At 40.2% G+C, this 21,766-nt stretch overlaps 1 protein-coding gene across 10 annotated transcripts in view; it reads left to right on the top strand.

Moving 5' to 3' along the window:
* The window catches only part of LOC309692745 (ninjurin-2-like), a 41,423-nt gene extending 21,337 nt beyond the window's left edge, over positions 1 to 20,086 (top strand). For 2 of the 10 annotated variants that reach the window (XM_082511541.1, XM_082511537.1), the window contains 4 exons: positions 16,301 to 16,437; positions 16,580 to 16,659; positions 17,400 to 17,589; positions 18,725 to 18,792. In XM_082511541.1, coding sequence (XP_082367667.1) covers positions 16,301 to 16,437; positions 16,580 to 16,659; positions 17,400 to 17,569 — 387 coding nt within the window. In that variant the 3' untranslated portion in view covers positions 17,570 to 17,589; positions 18,725 to 18,792. Of the gene's footprint in view, positions 1 to 16,300; positions 16,438 to 16,579; positions 16,660 to 16,930; positions 17,111 to 17,399; positions 17,590 to 18,724; positions 19,543 to 19,563 lie in introns of those variants that run through there. The other 8 variants (XM_082511542.1, XM_082511545.1, XM_082511543.1 and 5 more) reach the window with 8 other exon arrangements.
* The last annotated feature ends 1,680 nt before the right edge of the window (positions 20,087 to 21,766 follow it).

The raw sequence follows: 21,766 nt of genomic DNA on the forward strand, positions 1-21,766 counted from the left end.
GGGAACAACACAACAGGGCAACTCAGAAAACATGGCCTAAATAAGGAACAAAATACAAACATACAAGAAAACTAAGAACACTGGGCCAACATGGCCCAGGACCATGACAGTGTAGGGAGAGCTCCATACAGAAAGGCCCCAGGAAGATCTGAATCCAACAGCTGTGGTGCTAAATATAGCGTACTATTCAGATCTGATTGCAAGATGTCCTCCAGTTTAGTTTTTAAATTCAGATTCTTTCTAGAGATAATTGAGCAGGTGCTGAGCATTGGTAGAGTCATGTCCCTAAGAATTTATGGCTGCAGCTCAGTCTTTCACACATACGCAAGAGAAGATTTTGCATGTTTGCAGCTTAAAATAACCTCTTGGTCATGACTGCAGAATGTCCTACAGTAGCACTGGTGTGAGAACTATTTGCAAATTTCAAGTTTAAAGGAAATGGAGGTATATTTGTTTTCTGAGAAATGTTTAAGTCTGTCACACGAACATTGTTTCATGGAGCATTTCCCTTTCAAATGACTGATGTGCTGCTGCTGCAGCAGTGGCGTGGCACGATGTTTACAGACAGCATTCCTCCAACAAAGGTCTTTAGCCTGCTCCCATAAGAGCAAACAATTTCACCATAAAGAGTCTTTGTCCAACTTGCTCTTTACCCCTAACCTCTTTGAAGGTGTTGACAACTCAAAAAGCAATTTAAAATGGTATAATCTACCAAGAAAAACAAATGGTATTTGCGATTCCCTGGTTAAGCGAGTGCATATATATATAACTGCAAAGCTCTTTTTATGACAGGTTAAACACTGCAGAGATGGACAAGGAATTCCAGCTATTGCTGCCATTGCTGTGCTCACAAAGACTCGCTGACATCAGGCTGACAACTTTCCAAACATGCCTTCCTTGTAATAGCAACTTCAAGCAAACTCTTAACAATGAGTAGGATACTTTTGCAACTCAACAAATCATGGTGGACGTTACTGTTACCAAGGTTCTTTTAACACGGCATTGTGTGAGGTACATGTGTATGATTTAGTGTATATGTGCGTTTACGTGCATTTAAAGACATAAATGTGTTTCCACAGCGTGTGGACCCGCCTGGAGACAAATGAATGTCACCATCATGCAAATCATGTGTGTTTGAGTGCGTGTGTGTTAATCCTCAAACACACAACCTGGTGGCACGCTATTTTAATGTTATCTTTTTAGCCTCTATTGCCTTTCCTGTATGCACGGGACACATTTCATCAGTCAAACCAAAATCGTAACACACAAAATGAAAACTTGTCTGGAATTGATGATTCCTTTCGCCCTGTTGTTGATTCTTCTTGGATCAGAGCCTAAAAATTTGGAATTGGCTTCGCTTTTTCAAATCTGCTTTGCTTGACTTAACTTGGAGAAAATCTGACTGATTTTTTTAAAAATCCCTCCCGCTGTTTGGAAAATAATGAATAAATGAGATGCCATATGTTACCTCTAATTTATGCGTAAAGCAGTTGCTGCTTGTCTGAACTGAGCTACGGTGCAAATTCTTTCTTCTGTAACGTGGAAAGCTGCACTATATGGTTATGTGAACCTCACATAAATCTTATGTAATTTTTATGGGCCCATAGGAGATCTCCTTGGTCCTAGTCCAACAGAGTTACCTCATTTTTTCATAACAAAGGTTAACTCTGCTGCTGCATGCTTGTCATTCACACTCTCCATCTCTGAACTTCACTGCAGAGAAAACACTTTGGAGACAATAAGAACATTTCTGTTTATTTGTGTGTTTGTTATGTTGCCATGCCAGCGTGTAATTTATCAGAACGCACCGATGGTGCACATACTCCTGGCATGTGATGCACTCCCATATCCATCTGACACACACACACACACACACACACACACACACACACACACACACACATCTGCTGCACGCTTCTTCAAAGGTATGTAGCATTCCAGATGATCCTTTAATACTAAGAAAAACACACCTACCTCTTGTGAAACAATCTTATAGTGTGACTGCCCTCAGAGGAGAAACACTTATTTTTGGATTCGCACACACACACTTAAAAACATAGGTACAGACCAGCACCTTGAGCTATGATCAGAATGTGTCTTTGCATGCTTTAACGGGTTACCCTTTCTTCTTATATTGTGACTAACTGTAAATTGGGTCTAATTTTTGTAGTTTTTGTGGATATTAAAACATCAGATCTTGTCAGTCTGCATCAACGACTCCAAATCATCTGCAATGCATCTTTCCAATAGGGGATTCGACTCAGCTCGTTGCGAAATGGTTGTATTCTGGTTATAGTCCTGCATAAAAGCAAAGGAGCCAAGTGCCTATGTCAGCTGTTGGACTCTGAATGTAAGTAGATGATGTGAATTTCTGCATAAGTCAACAGCAACAGGTTTGTGATCGTCACCTGTTTGGCAGAGTTACTCATGAGATCATCACAAACAGATTGCATGTAATTGCCAACTTGTCCCCATTCAGTTGCAAACTGATAGCAGACTGATGACCATTTTATCACCAACTTGACACACTGTAAATGACTGCAAGTGGTTATAGACTTGGTCCCTGTCTTCAAGGCAACCGTTTTAAAGGCAATAAGATTACATACGATTGCAATAACGCTGCTTGGTCTCAAACCACTGTTTGTGAGATTGTAGCATTAGACACATGAATTAAATCAGACTGTTGGTCAGAGACAAAAAACTGTCTTTTCTCACAAAAATTGTGAATTCAGTTCAGATGAGCTGATATGTGTCTAACTTATTATTATTACTGCAACAAGACGATCCAGTTTTTATAAACTTTTATTCTTTAATGTTATTTTCCTGAATTAAATGAAACCTTAAATAAACAGCAATTAAATTCCCCAGGACCCAATAGGAGGTCACACCATGCCTCTGGTTAGGTTAAGGCAGGAACAGCACTTTGGCAGACTTAAGCCTAGATTAAGACTTAAGTGTGGTCACAAGAATAACTCTCGCGCTAAGCATCTGATGCCAAAATTTGCGTCATTTTTTAGGAATAGGTCGTTTAGTTGAGTGTAAATGAGTGACTGTTCTTGAACATTTATTCTAAGAAATGGACTCAAATTTTGCAGAAAACGTGTCTTTACAGTGAACACAAAACCAATCAGCAATTTACATGTATAGATGTTTCTATAAGACTACTGACCTCGGATGCCCCCCTGCAGAGCTGGAGGGGCCAGCTGGCTGAGTCACTGATATGAGACACTATGTCAGACCATGTGGTTATAGTGAGGAATGCTGAGAGTCAAATGATATTATATCACTGACACGCTTGTTCTCCTCCGTCCAGATGGCAAATGGAGGCTTAAAAGGTTAAAGGACTTTGAGTCATCAACAATGTTAAAAAAAAAAAAGAAAGAAAAGAAAGAAGGAATAAAGAGCTCTGTCATAGCCGTTTTCAAAATGACATTATTACATACTGGATTTCTGGATTTTCATAACAGATGCAGAAACATTAAGTATTTTAACGATGTAGTTGGATGGAGATGGAGCTCATTTTAATGGCTTAATGCAATGTGTGGTTATAAAATAATCACAGTAGTACTTTGCTATACTTGTTGTTTAATAGCCACACTTTATATGACCAGGCAACATAAATAATCCCTAATGTGTGTCTACCTTAAAACTATTTGAGAACAGCACCTAAGAGAGTCTGTTTATTTCAATCAATTACTGTATTCTCTTGGTTAAATAACCAGTTGTTTCCCTCTATTAGTGATTTTTACAGCAAACAACATGATCAAAAATTGCTTTGAAACATGATTATGCTTCTATACTTGTGAGGACCACTCTCTGATACATTTTATTTGCTTTCCCCTCACCTTTACCTTCACACCCCTACTGATCCTAGCCCTAAAGTTCAGAGCTTTTTAAAGGGTAGGTTTTTTTGCGCTCAAGTTGTAAACTCACAAAGCACCTATATTCAGATGAACATCATGTTTAATTATAGAAGCAGCTATCCTCCTACTTGTTTTGCTACTAGGAAAATTGATTTTGATCACCACAAAGAGGCGGGGGAGGAGAAGGGGATCAGACAGCATCAGCTGGTGCTGACGTGAAAGGGTTTTATTTATGATCCATGAATGTTTGTAAGAAATTAAGATTTCTGCTGGTTTGATACAAATATAATACTTTTCTGTCTGACTGTCAAAGAAAGTAGAGCTGGAAAGAAAGAGGTGATTTATGTGATAGATAATGAGGGTAGAATACAAGAAGAAGGAAAAGGTCAAATGGTCATATCTGGGGTATTAAATTGACTTGTGGGACTTTCCATAGATAGCAAAGTAGGGGATATCTTAATTAGGGAACATCTTTTGTTTTTGTTTTGGTGTCTGTGGGAACATGTGGTCCACTACATGTAAAGACCAGCCTCATGCTCATATTATGTGCTGTTGCTGACTATTTACACTGTTTTTCCGTGCACTTTTTTGTTAGCTAACTGGGGGAAAGGTCAAGGGTCACACTCTCTCAAGTTGCAAACCTACAGCATGTATTGTGACTGAGAGATAAATGTTGTGTGTCTGTGTGTGCGTGTATAGATAACAGCCTATTTCCTGTCTTTTCAATGTCAAAGTTCAGTGGGTTGTGTGCACGTGTGCGAGTTTATCTTCTTTTTGTTTGCTTCTGGACTTGAGTCGTGTTCACTGGCAATATCCCCTGTCCAATTCTCACAAACACACAAACTAAACGACCTGAAATGAAGCATTTCATGTGTTTCGTATGCTAACCCGAGCCCCCAAAGGAAACAAGCCCAGAAAATGAGAAAAGGGCTCATTAACTGGCACTTAGCAGTCAGCTGACTTCTAAGAGTTTTTATGATTCAAAATTAGTTTTCAGTGTTTGCCCTGAAAATTGGTATTTTTTAAAGTAATTCTGTATTGAAGTTAAACACATTATATAAATTATGAACTGATAAAGTTGAGAAACAGATGAGCACATATAACTACTGAGAATAACTACTGTATTTACTTCCTCTTCTGCAACTTCTTAGCTCTTTCTCTGATATTTCATATCATTGTTATGCAGATGATATTCAGCTATATATCTCTTTGAGCCCACCTGATGTTTCTAAGCTCCAAATCTTGGAGTCCTGCTTAGATTCCGTTAGAGATTGGATGGCTGGTAATTACCTTCAACTAAATGCTGATAAAACGGAAGTCATTGTCTTTGCTCCTGAGAAATTTGTTCCCCTCGTGGTTAAAAATCTAGGCCCTCTTGCTTCTTACATTAAATCCTCCATCAGGAACCTTGGTGTTACATTTGATCCAGCTCTGATGCTGGACACACGTTAAATCTTTGGTTCGCTCTTGTTTTTACCATTTAAGAAATATCGCTGAGTCCCATTGTGTCACGTTCCGAATTGGAAATGATTATTCATGTTTTTGTTTCATCTCGCTTAGAGTATTGTAATTCCTTGTTTACTTGCTTAAGTAATGCCTCCCTGGAACAACTGCAAGGTGTTCAAAATGCTGCTGCTAGGCTTCTGATAAAGCATCACAAATACTCCCATGCCACTCCCCTGCTGATTCAACTGCATTAGTTCCCTGTCAAGTTCAGGGTCCATTTTAAGATCATAATCATGACTTATAGGGCCCTACATGGTGTAGCTCCAACTTACATAAGTGATCTTCTTCTTCCTTATCACTCCAGCAGGTCCCTGAGGTCTTGTGACCAGGGGTTGCTGGTTGTCCAGCATACAAGGTTAAAAACAAAAGGTGACAGAGCGTTTGTATCAGTGGCTCCCAGACTCTGGAACTCGCTCCCTTTGAGTTTGAGATCTGTGGACTCAGTCATGTCTTTTAAAAAGCAGTTAAAAACGTATCTGTTTAAACTTGCTTTCGGTTGACTTTGTTTTGTTTGAGATTTTAATGTCTGTTTTCTGCCTTTGTAAAGCACTTTGTGATTTTATCTTGAAAGGTGCTATATAAATAAAATTTTACTTTACTTACTTTACTACATCCCATCATTACCTGTCATCTGGAGCAGATGGCAAATGTGGCAGCCTTCAAGTTAAAATCAAAATCCATAATGGATTTGAAGGGTGACAGGTGGGTACACCCTTGGCAGGTTACCAGTATAGGATAAAACGTCACATCTTACACCCTTAATCTGGAGTCATTTGTCTCATTTTTGTTTGGTTGTTACCACGCCTCAGATAAAGAAACGTCACTTTAGCTGCTAGATGCTCCTGTTTGGTTTACCAGACCATAGACTGTATATAACAGATGGAAATAGCCACTGTGACTCACTGATTTGTTGACTTCTATTTCAAACTCTTGAGACCCTGTGTCCTCATAAGGAGACATTACATTTGGACTTTTCTGCACCTTCATACAGTGTTTGATGCTTTGTGACTCAATAGTGCTTTTAATAGTTTTAAATTTACACCAAAACTTAATAGTTTTCCCAACCACTGTGGCCTGGCACAGAGGTGTGCTGTGAGAAATGATCAGGTGTGCCGCGGAAGATTATCTGGTTCCACCTAATTAGTACTCTAAGTGACCGGCATGAGTAACGGGTAGAGCAATTACATTCTCTTGCTCTAGAGGGCAGTAAAACTACCTGCTCTAATTAAATGGGTTGCCAACTGGCAGTAAAACAGAAGAAGTGAGACAATGCTGCAAGTAATAGCGATAGATAATTACTGAAATGAAAAAGTGGTCAATCTAACCTGGGTCTTGGAGAAAATTCTGACCCAGATGAAGGCCCTAGCATGAGTAGTGGTCAGAAAAAGGAAAAAAGGTATACTGGGGACTAACCAAACCAATTCCGCTATCCTTTCTTTAAGTGATGACGTGATGAACCCTGCTTCCGGGCCCAAAGTTGTCTGAATTTAATAAGGCTGTTGTGTTTTTAACATGTTTTAATGCTTTGTATCTTGTTCTATTTAATCTCAACAAGCCCCTAAAAACAGTCAGTGATCACTTTCAGGCCTCTCTCGGTTTTTATTACTGCTAATCACTTTAAAGCTCAGTTTTTAAACCCTTACAATGTAACTACAGCCCAGCCCATGCAGCAGTATATTAATGACTAACCTCGTATTTTGGATTGATTATCTCGGTGGTTCTCCTGACTGACGTTTGGTCTGTTTACAGCATCCTGCCATGCGATTGTATTTGCCCTTAACCATTAGGAACCCTCACGTTTGAAAAAAGTACTCCGTTCGTTAGCGTTCGTCCTACAGCTTTACTGTTTATATAATGCTAACATAGCTTTGTCGCGCTATCGATCACGTAGCATATCATTATATACCAGCTAACTAAACTTCAGTAACCCTACAAACGTCACTGCTGTTTACTTTCCTGTCTTCGTTTTTGTTGGAAGTGATAGCAGAGCTGTACGTTTTACCGTAATTGTCGGACTATAAGCCGCTACTTTTTGCACAAGCTTTGAACCCTGCGGCTTTTAGTCAGGTGCGGCTTTTCTATGGATTTTCCATGATTTTTGTGATATCGTAAGACGATTTGTTTTGTTTGTTCCGCTGTTGTACGGCACTACGTTGCCTGGCGGAAGGATCGGGGTTCAAGAGTGGTATGTTAGTCACATGTCCGTCCGCCAGGCAACGTAGTGCCGTACGAAGTAGCGCGAAAAACAAACTTCAAAGTAGCGCTACGCATTCAGCGGGAGGCGTGGATGACGAGCGGCGATAAACTTGCGAAAAGCAAGTTATGCTCAACTCCACCGGTGGATTCTGACAGCGTGGAAAAGTGCGAAAACATCCACGATCACCAACGGATTTTGAAGGGCTGGACTGCTGCATGATGGAGAGGAGGACACCGCCACGGCCCTTCTGAGGGTGTTCGACTCTGACACTGACAACGAGGATTTCTTTGGTTTTGAAAGTGACAACGAAGGAGAGAAGCGGAGAGTGGATGACGAAGCCATCCTGAGCCTGTTCGTATCCGACATTGGAGAAGAGGACTTTGGTGGTTTTAGAGCGCAGGAAGAAGAGAAAGATGGTGAATGACTGACTTTTCTTCTTGTTAAAGCCGTGTCACTGCACCTGAGCCTAAAAGGTAGTCCGAATCTATTTTTCTGGTGTGCTGTAGGTTACTGTTATGTACTACATGTGCAAATATGTACCCATAACTTGTTTTTCAAAATATTAATAAAAGGGGTGTGTCTCCAAACAGCCATCTCTTTCCTGACAATTCCCTTTGTGCATATTCTCTTACATATGATAAGTCAACATTGAAACACCTGCGGCTTTTAGTCAGGTGCGGCTAATGTATGTACAAAACAGGATTTCCCCCTGATTTTAGCTTGTGCGGCTAATATTCAGGTGCGCTTTGTAGTCCGGGAAATACGGTAATTTGTTTCATAAATCCCTCAGTCAGAACATGGTATATTATATTTAAATGGAAGCTAGCGAGCTAACTCCCTGCTAACTTCCAACTCCGTTAAATATTATAAATTCTGTTTTCATGGATGCCTGGATGTTAAACTTAATTGTTACACCTGGTAGAGCAGCCACACTGATCATTTTATTACAGATGAAAGAATTTAGACAGTTTTTCAACTCTCAGTGATGCCGCAGTGATCATTCCACTTAAGGACTTGCAGCAGAATTTGGGCCCAGACACGGCTAATGACGTCAGACTTAAAGACCAGGTATCCGGTTCTTAAAAATGATTAATATGCTTTTTGTGGCATTTTTGTTTGGTGGTGTGCTGTGTGATTTTTCTAATGTGAAATAGCATATCGACGGTGATGCAAATTTGGACTAGCAATAAAAAAAAGTATAAAATGAGTCACTTTTAGCTGGAAAAGGGGGTCCAACTTGTTACACTCATGCCCCGAATAACCTAATAATTATAGAGTCTTACAAACCTTCCATCAAATGGGTGAGCCATGCTAAAAAATTCAGTTGTCATGAAGAACTTGTGTGTGTGTGTGTGGGGGGGGGGGTGTCAGTCCTTGCCTCTTTGGGGAAAGAAGCCATGGTCTAAGACCACTTAACATTGCGGTACTGTACTTATATGCTTAACACAGAGGAAAGATGGTCAACAACATTGTCGGACATTACTCATAACAGGTAATGTACACACACAAGCTTTTTCCTTCACATCACAAAGGTGCATATTGTTTCTTCCGAATTCTTGCATGTAAGCATTTTCTTAGACTATCATAGGTCTCATGACTTTATGCAGGTAATAGGTCTGATCAGAGATCAACAACCTGTGACTGTGTTTTGGAAATTCTTTGAAGAAAACTATACGTTTGACATGACACATCTTCTTCCAATCTCATGCTTTATTTCAGGGTGGGATACAACCTAATCTAGGTAAGTCTTAACTAGAGACAATACTCTGCTGCCACTCAGCCAGTGAAAGGAAACACATCTTGTCTTACTGCCTTTCTGCCTCCATTTTTGATGACTATTTCTCTTTCTGTCTGTTTCTTTTCAGGTACTTTTCTGCTTTCTTCCAACTCCCTCACCTTAAATGGCAGTTAAAATAAACAGAAAGATGTTGCCTTTAGGCATTGAGAGCCTTGGAAGAAAGAAGAACAAGAAAGTCAAGCAAGTACATTTACACTGAGTCAGATACTCCGTAAAATTAAGATAGTAAAGGAACACCGGAGGTCCACTCCTAGTTGGGTTTCCCTTTTCATTGGCCCTCACAGTGACCAATAAGAGTACAGGGGTGGAGCACTTCCTTTGAAGATGAGGGGGGCCTCCCATGTGGTTTGGTGTGTATGTGCGTGTGCATTCACAGTGTAAAGATGTACAGTTTTGTAAGCATGTTTTTGCGTGTATTATTGGAACAAATGTGCTTGCCAATACACGTGGGGCAACATATTTTTGTATGTGCCTCATAGTATATGCATAAGGCAAGTATGCATTATTTGTCTTATACAGGGTTTGTGTGTTTGGGTGTGGATTGTGTACACTATGTGATATGGCACAGTGCCTATGGTTAAGGTTCAGTGATGGGGGGGGAATGGGTTTTACAGGGGCTCTGTGGTTCTGGGAAAAGTTTACTATATAAATCCAATTTTCAAAACCACAAGAGGAAATAGATCTTCTGTGTGCAGAAATTTAAATTTTCTTCCCACCGTAGTGTCATGATAGGGAACCATTAACTTATATAAGAATATTATTTTACTCTACACTATTTCATAGTAAACATACTAAATTATGGTTACTTTGCATCTAGTAAATTCTTTTGGACATTATGTATAAGAATTTCTGGAGTGGGATCACGCCTCTGTCTAACCACGCTCCTTCCGGTTCTTATCTGTATAGGTTCCACTATTTCTGCAAGCTGTTCATTCTCGTTTACGTACCCCACCCTCCCTCCCCTTTTCAATTCTTTAACTTCTTCACTTCTATTTAGTACACGGGGATCTGCCAGGCCGGGGAGCCGTTGCCAGTCCCCTTCGAGGCCTTTCCCAAACCGCAGCTCAATTCATGTCCAAGTATCACCTTTACCTCCTAAAACGCTGTCAAACCTAAAATGAGGACGTGGGCCCAGCTAGTGAAATTGTTATTTATGGCTCACAATGAATACAAGAATATTCTTCGAGATCCACAAAACAGCCAAAATTCTGTTTTTCATTAAAATGTCATAGGAAATGTTTGATGAAATAACTTGAATATTTTTATTGTAGTAACTCTGGTAAACTTCTTCTTCTGTATCATCATGCCAAGTTTTTACTCGGCCACATTATTAGGTAGGCAAATATCTAATCAAGCAATCACATGACAGCAAATCAGTGCATTTAGGCTTGGAGACAACTTTCTGAATTAAAACTGAACATAGACCATGGAGAAGAAAGATGTTTTCACCATCCATTTTATTACACTTATCCTTATTAGGGCAATGGGAGGGGGCTGGAGCTACCTTAGGGTGAGAGGCAGGGTAAATCTAGGTACACAGACACACATTTACACTTATGAGCAATTTGGAATTACCAATTACCCAGCCCCGCTAACAGAAAGGTGCCAGCAGTGGAGTCGAACTCAGGACCTTCTTTCAAACACTGCTGATCTGCTGGGATATTCAATAGTAATTCAAATAGCCACTCACTACAACCAAAGTATGCAGAAGAGCAGTTTTGAGCACACACCATGTTGAAACTTGAAGCAGATGGGCAGCAGCAGAAGTCCACACTGAGTAACATTCTTGTCAGCTAACAGGAACCAAGGCTACAATTCGCATAGACCAGGCTTGGCCAATTCCAGACCTCAAGGGCCGGTGTCCTGCAGGTTTTAGATATCACCCTGGGTCTACACACCTAAATCAAATGATTAGTTTAAATCAGCTGTGATGGATCAAGGACAAATGGAAAACCTGCAGGACTCTCGAGGCCTGGGTTTGGACATCACTGGTATAGACAAACCACCCAAACTGTACAACAGAAGACTGGAATAAACTGACTCGTCTGATGAGCCTCAGTTTCTGTTAGTGTAAACAAAATTCAAGCTTGATCCTGCAACAGTTCAGGCTGGTAGTGGCAGTGTAATGGTGTTTTAGTATTTTTTTCAATAATTCTGCATGAAAAAAAGAAAAAAAATCTTGGTTCTTCATGATGAAGCTCGTCTCAGATCAGCTTTACAGCCTAAATGTGTGCAACTGTCCTAACCTCATCGAACTGCTTCTCCTAAACCTTGCTGCAAATAAGGACTTCTCTCCGTGTGTGAAACAACAGTTAAAAGAACTGTCTATCATTCAGTGTTAATAAATAAAGATAACTGCAGATTAAGAATGATAAAAGTGCAGTCAGTACATTTAGAGAGACATTACACTAAATGAACACACATGGTAAGTAAATCTGTATAGCCCACTCCAATGTTTTGGTTGTGGTGTGCGTCTATGTGTGTGTGTGTTTGTGTGTGTGTGGGTGTGTGTGTTTTGGCAGCACTCCCAAGGCTGATGTTGATAAAGTGCGACCACGAGTCCCCAAAGGAGAAAAAAATGGAAAAATGCCAGTGTACAGGCATATTTTTTCCCCATCTCGCTCTTTCCAATGCTGCATATTTTTTCTCACTTCCTCACTACCCACCCTGTGCTTCTCTCTCTTTCTGTGCTCTCTCTCCTAACTCTTACCAAGTTTCTGTCTCTCTCTCTCTCTCTCTTACACACACACTTAAACACAGAAAAGCTGCGGTACATGTGCTCATGGTGTTTTGACAGTCTTACAGTTCTGGGAATTGCCGAGTAGTTTCTCGGAGATCTACGCAGTCTGGATGAAAATGTACCAGAGGATGAAATCAAGCTTTGAGCACTAAAGTACACCACAGGCACTATTTTGATGAAAATCACAACATTATGACAGATAAACTGCCAACCACAGAAACATTTCAAGACTTTATATCCTGGGATTGGTAAACATCTGGATAAAGTGCAATGTAAAGTATATTCAAAAATACCGAGTAAAAACAGAGCTACTTTTTCCTCATTGGTGAAAGGACAGTTTGTTTTGGTTTGCGGCACTTGAACCGAAATGTCAGCATCAACAGCTTGCTCGAGAAACTGCAGCAGCACAGTTATGAGAAGCCACAGACCTCATATGAACAGTGTCAGTGAAAGCTATTTGCTACCAAAGCGCACCTTGCAAATCGCCGTCTCCATGCAGAAGGAACACATCCAGAACTTGTGGAGTGAAAGGAAAGGAAGAGGATGTAAACACAATGGCTACGCTAGCAGCAGTTGTGGTCAGAATGCAAGGAAGACACCTAAACATGTGACCTTTAAGAACGCTGTGTTTACATCCTTCAGAGTGCACCTACTCTACAACTTCTGGAGCGTTTCCATATGTTCACTGAGCCAGCAAACTGGCAAAACAGCGTGATAGCGACTGCTGCCAGGCTTTTACGATCATCCAAACATTTCTGTGTTCTGACCACCTCATCAAAAGCGGACAAATCTGAAACCAGCTTCACTTATTTTAAAGGTGTGTTGAAAGAGAGAGTAAGCAATGTGAGCCCTGCTTACTTTTGCACGGCAGCACATCTGGCAAAGGCCTGTGTGGTGTGGGTGTGCTGGCTCTTGGCTTTTGCAGAGCTACAAACATTTCAGTTCAGAAGATTGCTTTGTTCAGATTCATTGTCGGGTTTAAGATAATAAACAAGTGGTTACGTTTATGGAATTATGTTTTAAAAAGGACAGGCTATTAACAGCTTTCTCTTGGGTTGAAGTCCAATGCTGCAGGGCATTCACCCCCCCCCCCCCCTCCCCCGAGCCTAAATTATGCCATTACTTATAAAAATAGGAACAGGTTTTGCTATTGTTATGATTTCCACATGATTTATTATGTATTTTGTGGCATGGCAACAAAACACACCACATTTATTCAATAACAGATAATTTCCACTAGAGGGTGTCAAAACCACAGTGTTTATTACTGCATAGCATTACAGCACTGGGTTTGTGGCTTGACCGTGGCCATGTCATGCTTTACCATGATCTATGCAATAGTTTTTGCCTGTGATAGATTATAATAGTAATATCATCCTGAGAGGAAGAGATGAGCCTGATGAAGATGGTTTATATATATAACCAACAAAAGATCATCACATTGAAGACTAACTGCTTCCTAAAAGCATTCGTTCAACACATTGCTCAGAGGTTTTGGTCCATATTGACATGATGTTATCACACAGCTGCTACTACAGGTAGCATACATGATACAAGCCAGGATCAAGCACCGCTTGCATGTTGTTTACATCAGCAGAAATACATCAGCAGAAACTGACACTCATCCAACCACTTAATATTTTTCAAATCTTCTGCTGTCCCAGTTTTGGTGGATTGTCCTTGCACACTGTAGCCTCGGCTTCCTTTTTTTTAGTTCACTCTGTGTGGTCTTCTGCTGCTGTAGCCTATCTGCTAGAGTTGGTCTCTGTCTCGAGACCACTTTTACGTGGTCTTGGTCTTGTCTTGGTCTCGGATCCCTCGGTCTTGGTCTTGGTCTCGCTGTCTCGGTCTTGCTGTCTCAGAGCGACATAGTGGTCGGGAGATTTGGAGTCAACAGTATCCATGACACACAGCATAACGTTCGATAATGTGTCATGCGCAAAAGCATCAGCTCTAAGAGCCGTGCTTAGAGAGTGCTTTGTAGTGAATCAGAAGAGTCGACTCCCATTGAGCGAGAGCCGGCTCCTCACTTAATTTCCTTTCGCTGCTCAGCTCTCACACAGTGGCTCAGCTATGCTCCAATTCCTCCATATTGTGGCCAATCACATGCGAGGATATAGGATAATATCATTATGTCAAAAACAGAGAGGGTGAGAGACGCGACAGTCAAGTGGAGCGTGCGTCTGTCCTCTCAGTAAGTGAGTGACTCAGTAGACAGCGGTGAGGAGGGCTGTGCGAGTGCATCGCAAAAACACATAAATATGCCTGACACCCGTAAACGAAGCAGCATCTGGCTGCAGTTTAAAGACTTTTAAGTCTCTGTCTCAGTCTTGGTCTCATCTCGACTTTGTCTTGGTCTTGACTCCGACTGTCTTGGTCTTGGTTTAGGCAGTCTTGACTACTGTCTGCTTCAAGGTTCAACATTGTGTGAGTGTTCAGAGATGCTCTTCCGCATACCGTGGTTGTAACGAGTGGTTATTTGAGTTACTGTTGCCTTTCTGTAAGTCACTACCATGTAACTTGCTGGTTGCATTAAAGGCCATTTAAACCTAATGAAAGGCCTTGTGAGTGTGTCTATAAAGTCAGATACTTGCTATAACCCTTCTTAATGCACATGTATATGGAATATACATGGCTTAAAAGCTGAAATTAATATCAGTCGCAATTGGTTGGTGATTATAAAAACAGACGCGGCGCAAACAGAGGAGCTGAAGTGTTAACAATTGCTGCACATGTACAATGTCAGCGCTGTTTATTTTGGAGCAGCAAAGCACATTAAAGCACAGTGAGGTCATGAGGTGCAATGTGCCCTTAGTGTGAATATGACTGACTTCATTTATGTGATCTATGTCTTCCCTAAGTGCATTTCTCTTTCTATGCAGGCTGAAGAAAAACAGATTTATGGTACACATGCATACACACAGCCATCCATTTGCGAACAGAGCACTTTAGTATATAGATAAGTCTTATGTAATCCAATATGTGCATCTGCAGTCTGTGTTCTATAGCAGGACAATTAGATCTAGAAAATTTTAGCCCTTTATATGTGCTGTGAGTCATACAGTAACGTAATGATGCCTCATGTTTTCATTTCTTCTCATCTCACTGCACACGCTCACTATTGCTACCTTTATAAAGATGGTAATGCACATTCTAAGCTCTCCAAATAGTGTAATAGTGTAATTAAAACCTGAACCTTAAAACCAAATCCAAACCTCTGAATAGTCCTTTAAAGGAAAGGAAAGACCACTCAATCTGTCCTCGCCTTAATGGTTTAAATCTCAAATAGGTCCTCATAGCAATGATTATTCAAGTAAACACAGACACACACACAGACACACACACACACACACACACACCGTTTTTATTGCCAAATTGCCAAAACCACGAAACCAGGCCGATTCTTCCTTTTCTAGTCAAACTCATCTCCTGCTGCTCTACCAAATCATTGTCCTGGGGAGATAAGAAGATTTGCAGTAACACAGAAGCACAGAAAACCGTACATCAACACACATGCACACAATTTCAATTTATGAAACATGAGCCACAAACTGCCTAATGCTCTTCTTCTCTTGCAGTTCTCAAACAGTTAATTTGTCTGTTAATAGATTGCATAGAGTATCAGATGAACTCAATATACCAACTTTCCCACTCATCATATCTCTGGTTTTCCTTTGGTTGCAAATATTGAATATGATAAATAATATAATAGATTATTCTGTAACCGTATCCTTGGTCTGTACTGCCCTCTTGTGGCCAGTTACTTGTTAGAGAAAATGATGTTCAGTACAGTATTTGTCTTAGCTCTTTATATTTGTTGATTAATTGTTTGGGGGTGAGATGAGTGTTTGAACGCTACTGAGTTAAAGTTTTAATAATTTCTGATAACTTTAAAAGAAGATCATTTTAAGGAATCCAATTCAGTGTTGTTTAAATAGCACCAATTCATGACAACAGTTATCTGAAAACGTTTTGTATTACAAGGTAAGATCCCTGCTGCATTATAATGGATGGAATGAGTTTAAATGTAGTTTGTAAAAAGCATGGCTTGGTATTTAATAACCAAATGACTGAATATTTGGGACTGCATTTTGCCATCAGTATCTTACACTCTTATACTTCTACTTACTTGAAAAGAAGTGTGTGGATACAAATTGTATGATAACCCACTTGAAATCTGTGTCTCTCTATTGCAGGGTGGTTCAGCCTCCAACCTGAACATGAACCTGTATGCTACTAAGAAAACAGCAGCTGAAGGCATGCTGGACATCGCCTTGTTCCTGGCTAACATTACACACATGAAGACAGTCATTGAACAGGGTGCAGGCTACAGGTACAATATATGTACATATGAAGAAGGCAAAACCGTAACTGTTTACCTGTGAGCTGTTTCTCAATGATCACATTTATGTTTGCCAAAGATATTATCTATTCACTATCCTTTTGTTTGCATTGCATTTCCTTTTCGTTTCTAGGTATTACGCCGCTGTTCTGACGCTCATTTCCTTTTCCCTGGCTCTTCAGATAGTGGCTGGAATCCTGATCATCATAATCGGTAGGCATTATAGATTTAGGCTGGACATCTTCTGACTCAGAAATCCATCTTCCATGTTTTTAACCCATCATATTAACACACTAATTTACTGACACTTGTTTGTAGTCAAATACAGCTAGTGCAGGTTTAAAGGTAGTGGCTTTAGGTATAAAATCCATAAGCAATCTATTGCATTTTATATGCAGGAACTACAGAAACACGATGGTTCCCTGCACTTTATGCTCTCGTTTTGTTGCTATTTTTGGTATGTGTTTGTATATGTGCATTGCAGCCCGGCGAGACCTCAATGAAGAAGCCAACCAGAAGCGCCTGGACAGCCTGAACAACACCCTAACCATCACCATCTTCCTCGTCTTTGTCACCAACATCTTCATCACTGTCTTCGGGATGGAACGCACTGGCCTCTTTGCCAGGATGCATTTCTGACTGTGTAACGTAGGCAATGGTTCTAGTATGTACACCTGTTTAGAAAGTAAGAACAGATTCTGACCCACATAACTAGGTTGTGGTCACACAAGCACACAATCATAACACATGCCAGTGTAACCTATTGTCCAACTCACTAACTAATCAACTATATTACTATTGTATTGTTTAGTTCAGTATGGATGGATTGGGCCAGCGGACCAACTAGATGTGTGTGTCTGTCTCTGTTTTTTCTGTCTGCATGGTTGTGTTCTGGTTATGTGTGTGTGCAATGTATGTATGCATTTTCCATTTGTGTGTATGTGTGAGTGCAGCTCGACTGGAGCTGACCCGCCTCCCTTCTTGTCAGCGGTGCTTGAACTTCTTGAACAATCTAATTACCGGCATCATCTGCCTCACTTTCATTATCAACATTATTAAATCGGCCTTTGGGACACAGCGCAGCTGCTTGCTGCGATGGTTATTTCAGCGCTTTATTCTATGAGACAGATTAAGCAGACAAATGTATGTACATTGATAAACATAAACATTTGATTAATGTTGCTGATGAAATGTTGAACTTTGCACACACCAAATTTGGCCACAAAGTAGTCCCCTTTAACATTCATTCATCCACAGCCACTGAACAAACAGCTATTACTGTAGCATAATAACTGTTTGTTCAGTAGCTGTGGATGAATGAATGTTTTTAAAAGGTATACACACTTTACACTCAAAGATTGCTTCAACATTCAGTCTTAGAGCTAAGTGGGAGCAAGCTCTCAGTCATGCCAGTAAAATTAAGTTGATTTTTAAATATACTCATTAGCTTACTTGCTAGCAGTGAGCAGCTTCTGTTCGAAGGAGCAGGGCTAACTTTTCCCTCCTGCGCAATCTTTGAGCTCTATCCTTTGCGGTTTACCATTATAAAACACACAGATTTATGGTATATATATTAAAATAAGCTGCTTGCACAGACTATATATAAAAGGTGGGTGTAAAAAACCTAAGTGACTTATTTGTTAGACAAAAATAAGTTGAGAAAGTGGAGCACTAAGATGCTAGCCAATGCGAGCAAGTTTGGCTAGCTAGCTGGTTCTGTAAGCCCAGTCTTTTTTTTACATTTTTCCTGTGATCGATAATTTCCTGATAGTCACGGACTGGTCTCTAAGACTATGTGACTGAGAGCTTATTCATTCGACCCTACCTTGTCACACTTTCAAAATGGAGACAAATGACATCACATGGTTTGCTGTTAAGTTCAATGCAAAACCTCAGTAGAGCCCAAACGTTATTTTGTTACCAGGACGTACATTGGGCATTTTAACAAGGAAGTCTTACAGGACTGGTGTACTTTTTGAGCTAGCGTCACAGTGCCAGTTTCTGCAATGGGCACAACACAGAGCTTGCTCATCAATCCAAACTTTGGTTTAATCCTGTTCAGTTTTTATGTTTTACAGTGAAATCTGAACCAGTCAAACTCACATAGACTACAAAGAGGATGGAGGGCAGCATGAGTGATGAGCCAACAATATTGCCGTTGTTTGGATTACTGAACGTTTGTATGTATGGGTTAACTGTGAGAGTGGTGGTTGTGTTTGAAATGTTTGAAATTGTGTGTTTGTGTGTCTGTCTGTGTGCATGTGTGTGCATGTTGCAGCCCGCAGGGACCTTAACGTGGTGTCCAATCAGAAACGACTCGACTACCTGAACAACGTTGCTACAGGCATCATCTTCGCCACCACAGTGATTAACTTCTTCATCAGCTTCTTCGGCTCCAAGAGGACCGGATTCTTCCGCTGGCTGTTGGCTCGACTCCACTTTTGAGACACACAAAACTATGAAAATATATCCAAGTCATGCACAGACCCACCAACATGCTTTGCAGCAGTATTTCATCTGTGCAGTAGCATGACACATTGGCCTAAGACAAAGTTGGAAAACAATCCCATGTGTTCAAACATTGCATCTTAATTCCTATTCAGACACTTGTCAAATTTCTCACACTGTAATCGAACTAAAATATTTTTAACTTTAACCAGCTGTCATTTAAACATGCATGGTTTTATTTGCTCCAATGACATGCTTGTGCAAATATTGTACTTTTTTATTGTAGATGTCTCTACTTTTTCTGTGCATTTTACATGTATTCTTCCCTTCTTTTATGTGCCTAATCGGTAAAAGTGTAAAGCTTGTTTTGATTTTAAATATACATCTTATTTTAAAACATCTTTGACATCAGAAAAATAGAAAAAAAAATATGAAATGGATAAATATCTTTGTGAATAAAAAGCTAAATAAAACGAGTGATTATAAAGAAAGCTATACTTGGCTTATTGTATTTTTACTGAACATTGTTATTTTGGGCCTGCATCTATACTATTCTTTTGGCAGATTAAAAATATATATAAGGCATTTTGGTCAAAAGAAATGTGTCATCATCTGGTCTCATGCCTGTTTTTCCTCTATTGTGTTTGTGTGCGTGTGTGTGCGACACAGGCCGTCGGAACCTGAACAATTCCACTCTACAAAAGCGTCTGGACTACCTGAACAACATAACCACCATTATAGTCTTCATCACCTCAGGCATCAATTTGTTCATCAGTACTTTTGCCATGAAGAGCACTGGATACTTCCCGTGGCTTATGATGCGCATTCACTGATATACACATGCACATGTGTAAACTATTGCACTTTTAGAGTTGCGCCACCATAAAAGCATGCTTGCAACAGCTTAAAATGTACGTTTGTTCATACTAGAGAGTTTTTCATGCAGGTTTTGGGCATTTCATGGGTAACTGACTGCGCACACATCCATTTTAACAGATTTGTATGCATTCCTTACATGTAACATGTATAGTCCCCAGTTTGTTGAGCTCTAACTCTAGCAGAACACACAAGACTCATTCTTCTTTGTCATGTTTCTAAACAGTGAAATCAAAATATGTGAAAACAATTTCCCTCTCAGTGACTTACACTAAAGATCACACTTTATTTGAATGCAATAAAAGCTCTAATTTACTGTTTGGGCTCTTTTTTTCCACAATGCCTTCATCTAATGGGGCCAGCTAGTGACCAGACGGGGGAAATGGACAAGGGAATATATTTCCAGATGTTATCAGATATGTAAAACAGGTTTATGGAGCTTTCTTAAGAAGATAATAAAGTCTGATTATATGTGTGCAATACTAGCACGGCAGGTGTTTCTTGGTTTTAGTAACTTTTTCCAGGAAAAGGTGACCGGAAGCTATCTTCTTCTTGCCCTTATTCTTCTTGTTTCAGTTCTTCCCTTTAGGAGCAGATCATCTGCTTCCATATTACCCTATGCCTTGCACACTCCTCTCTCTATCAGCTTTTTGCATCCCTTTCACCACATCTATGAATTTTCTCTATGGTATTCCTTTTTCTCCTGCCTGGCAGCTCCATGTTAAAGATCCTTTGCCTAATATAGCAAAGATATCTCCTCTGCACATTTCCAAACCATCTCTACCTTTTGTCCAGACCGCTCAACTTGTGCTGTCCCTCTGATATACTCATGTCTAATTTTGTCAACCCTGGTCACTCCCAAAGTGGCCATGTATCTTCTACTCTGCTACCTCCAGCCCCACCTCCTGTCTTTTTGTAAATCCCGTTGTCTCTAAACAATAGTTACCTTTCACTCTTGCTGCTATCCTTCTGTCACAAATCACCCCAACAGTCATCACCATCCACTACACCCTAGTTGCTCTCATTTCTTCACCTCTTTTGTGCATTGTCCATTGCTTTGGTAGGTTGACCACAGGGTTTTAAACTCATCTATCATTCCCCAGAAATTAAATTATTTGCAAGACTCTCCAGAAGTTGGCTGCAGCTCAGCCGAGCTGGTAATGGACAGAAGATGAGATGAGAAAGTGAGACAGGAGGTGGTGGAAATGGGAGTACAGTACACAAAAAGGAGAACAACAGTAAGATGGTTCACTCTCAGAGAAGGCTGTTTAATTTACTGGCTATCAAAAGAAAATTGAAAGGGAGAATATGGACTGATTTTGAAATGGCCCAGATTCAGGTGAAGTCACAGGTGCTATTGGATCATTGTTATCTCCCTGTAAGGACTGTCCACCCTAATGGAGTCAACTTGCATGTAAGCCTGATTAATGATGTAAAAAGGTATCATCTCAGGAAAAAGCACAATGGTGCCAGCAACTCAAATGATTGAAAATGTTGTAGGAGTAATAAGGCAAAATGCCTCAAAGTCACCCCTGATGGTGAAAAATGACAATTGCTATCTAAAACTGCTTTCTAAAGTACCTGATATCTGAATTGCAAAACTTTGGCACGTTTGCACTGTGCAAAGGCATCCAATGATGTCGTGGAGAACAGAAATATGGAAAATGTGACAGAAGCAAGGCTCAAGTTGCTGGAACCACTGAGGGCAGTGCTCCTCATCGAGGTAAGAGAGCAGCCAGTAGAACTGTCAACGATACTCTTTACTTTTTTAGAATAAATAAAAAACCTGAAATTAGTTTTTGGCACCATAAGTCTGTAGCCTATAGATTAACAACCAATCTCAAAATACTTGATGATCAGTCAGGCTGACAGTTTACACAGTGTGTGCAGTGTCTGATCATTTCAGTTTGTGATTTTCTACAGGAATTTTTTGCTGTATCACTGTTTTAGTCAGTTCAAGTGTGAATCTGCAGTGACACCATCTTATAAACAATTA

This window comes from Aulonocara stuartgranti (genome assembly GCF_965226115.1).
Source record: "Aulonocara stuartgranti genome assembly, chromosome: 17".
Taxonomy (NCBI): Eukaryota; Metazoa; Chordata; class Actinopteri; order Cichliformes; family Cichlidae; genus Aulonocara; species Aulonocara stuartgranti.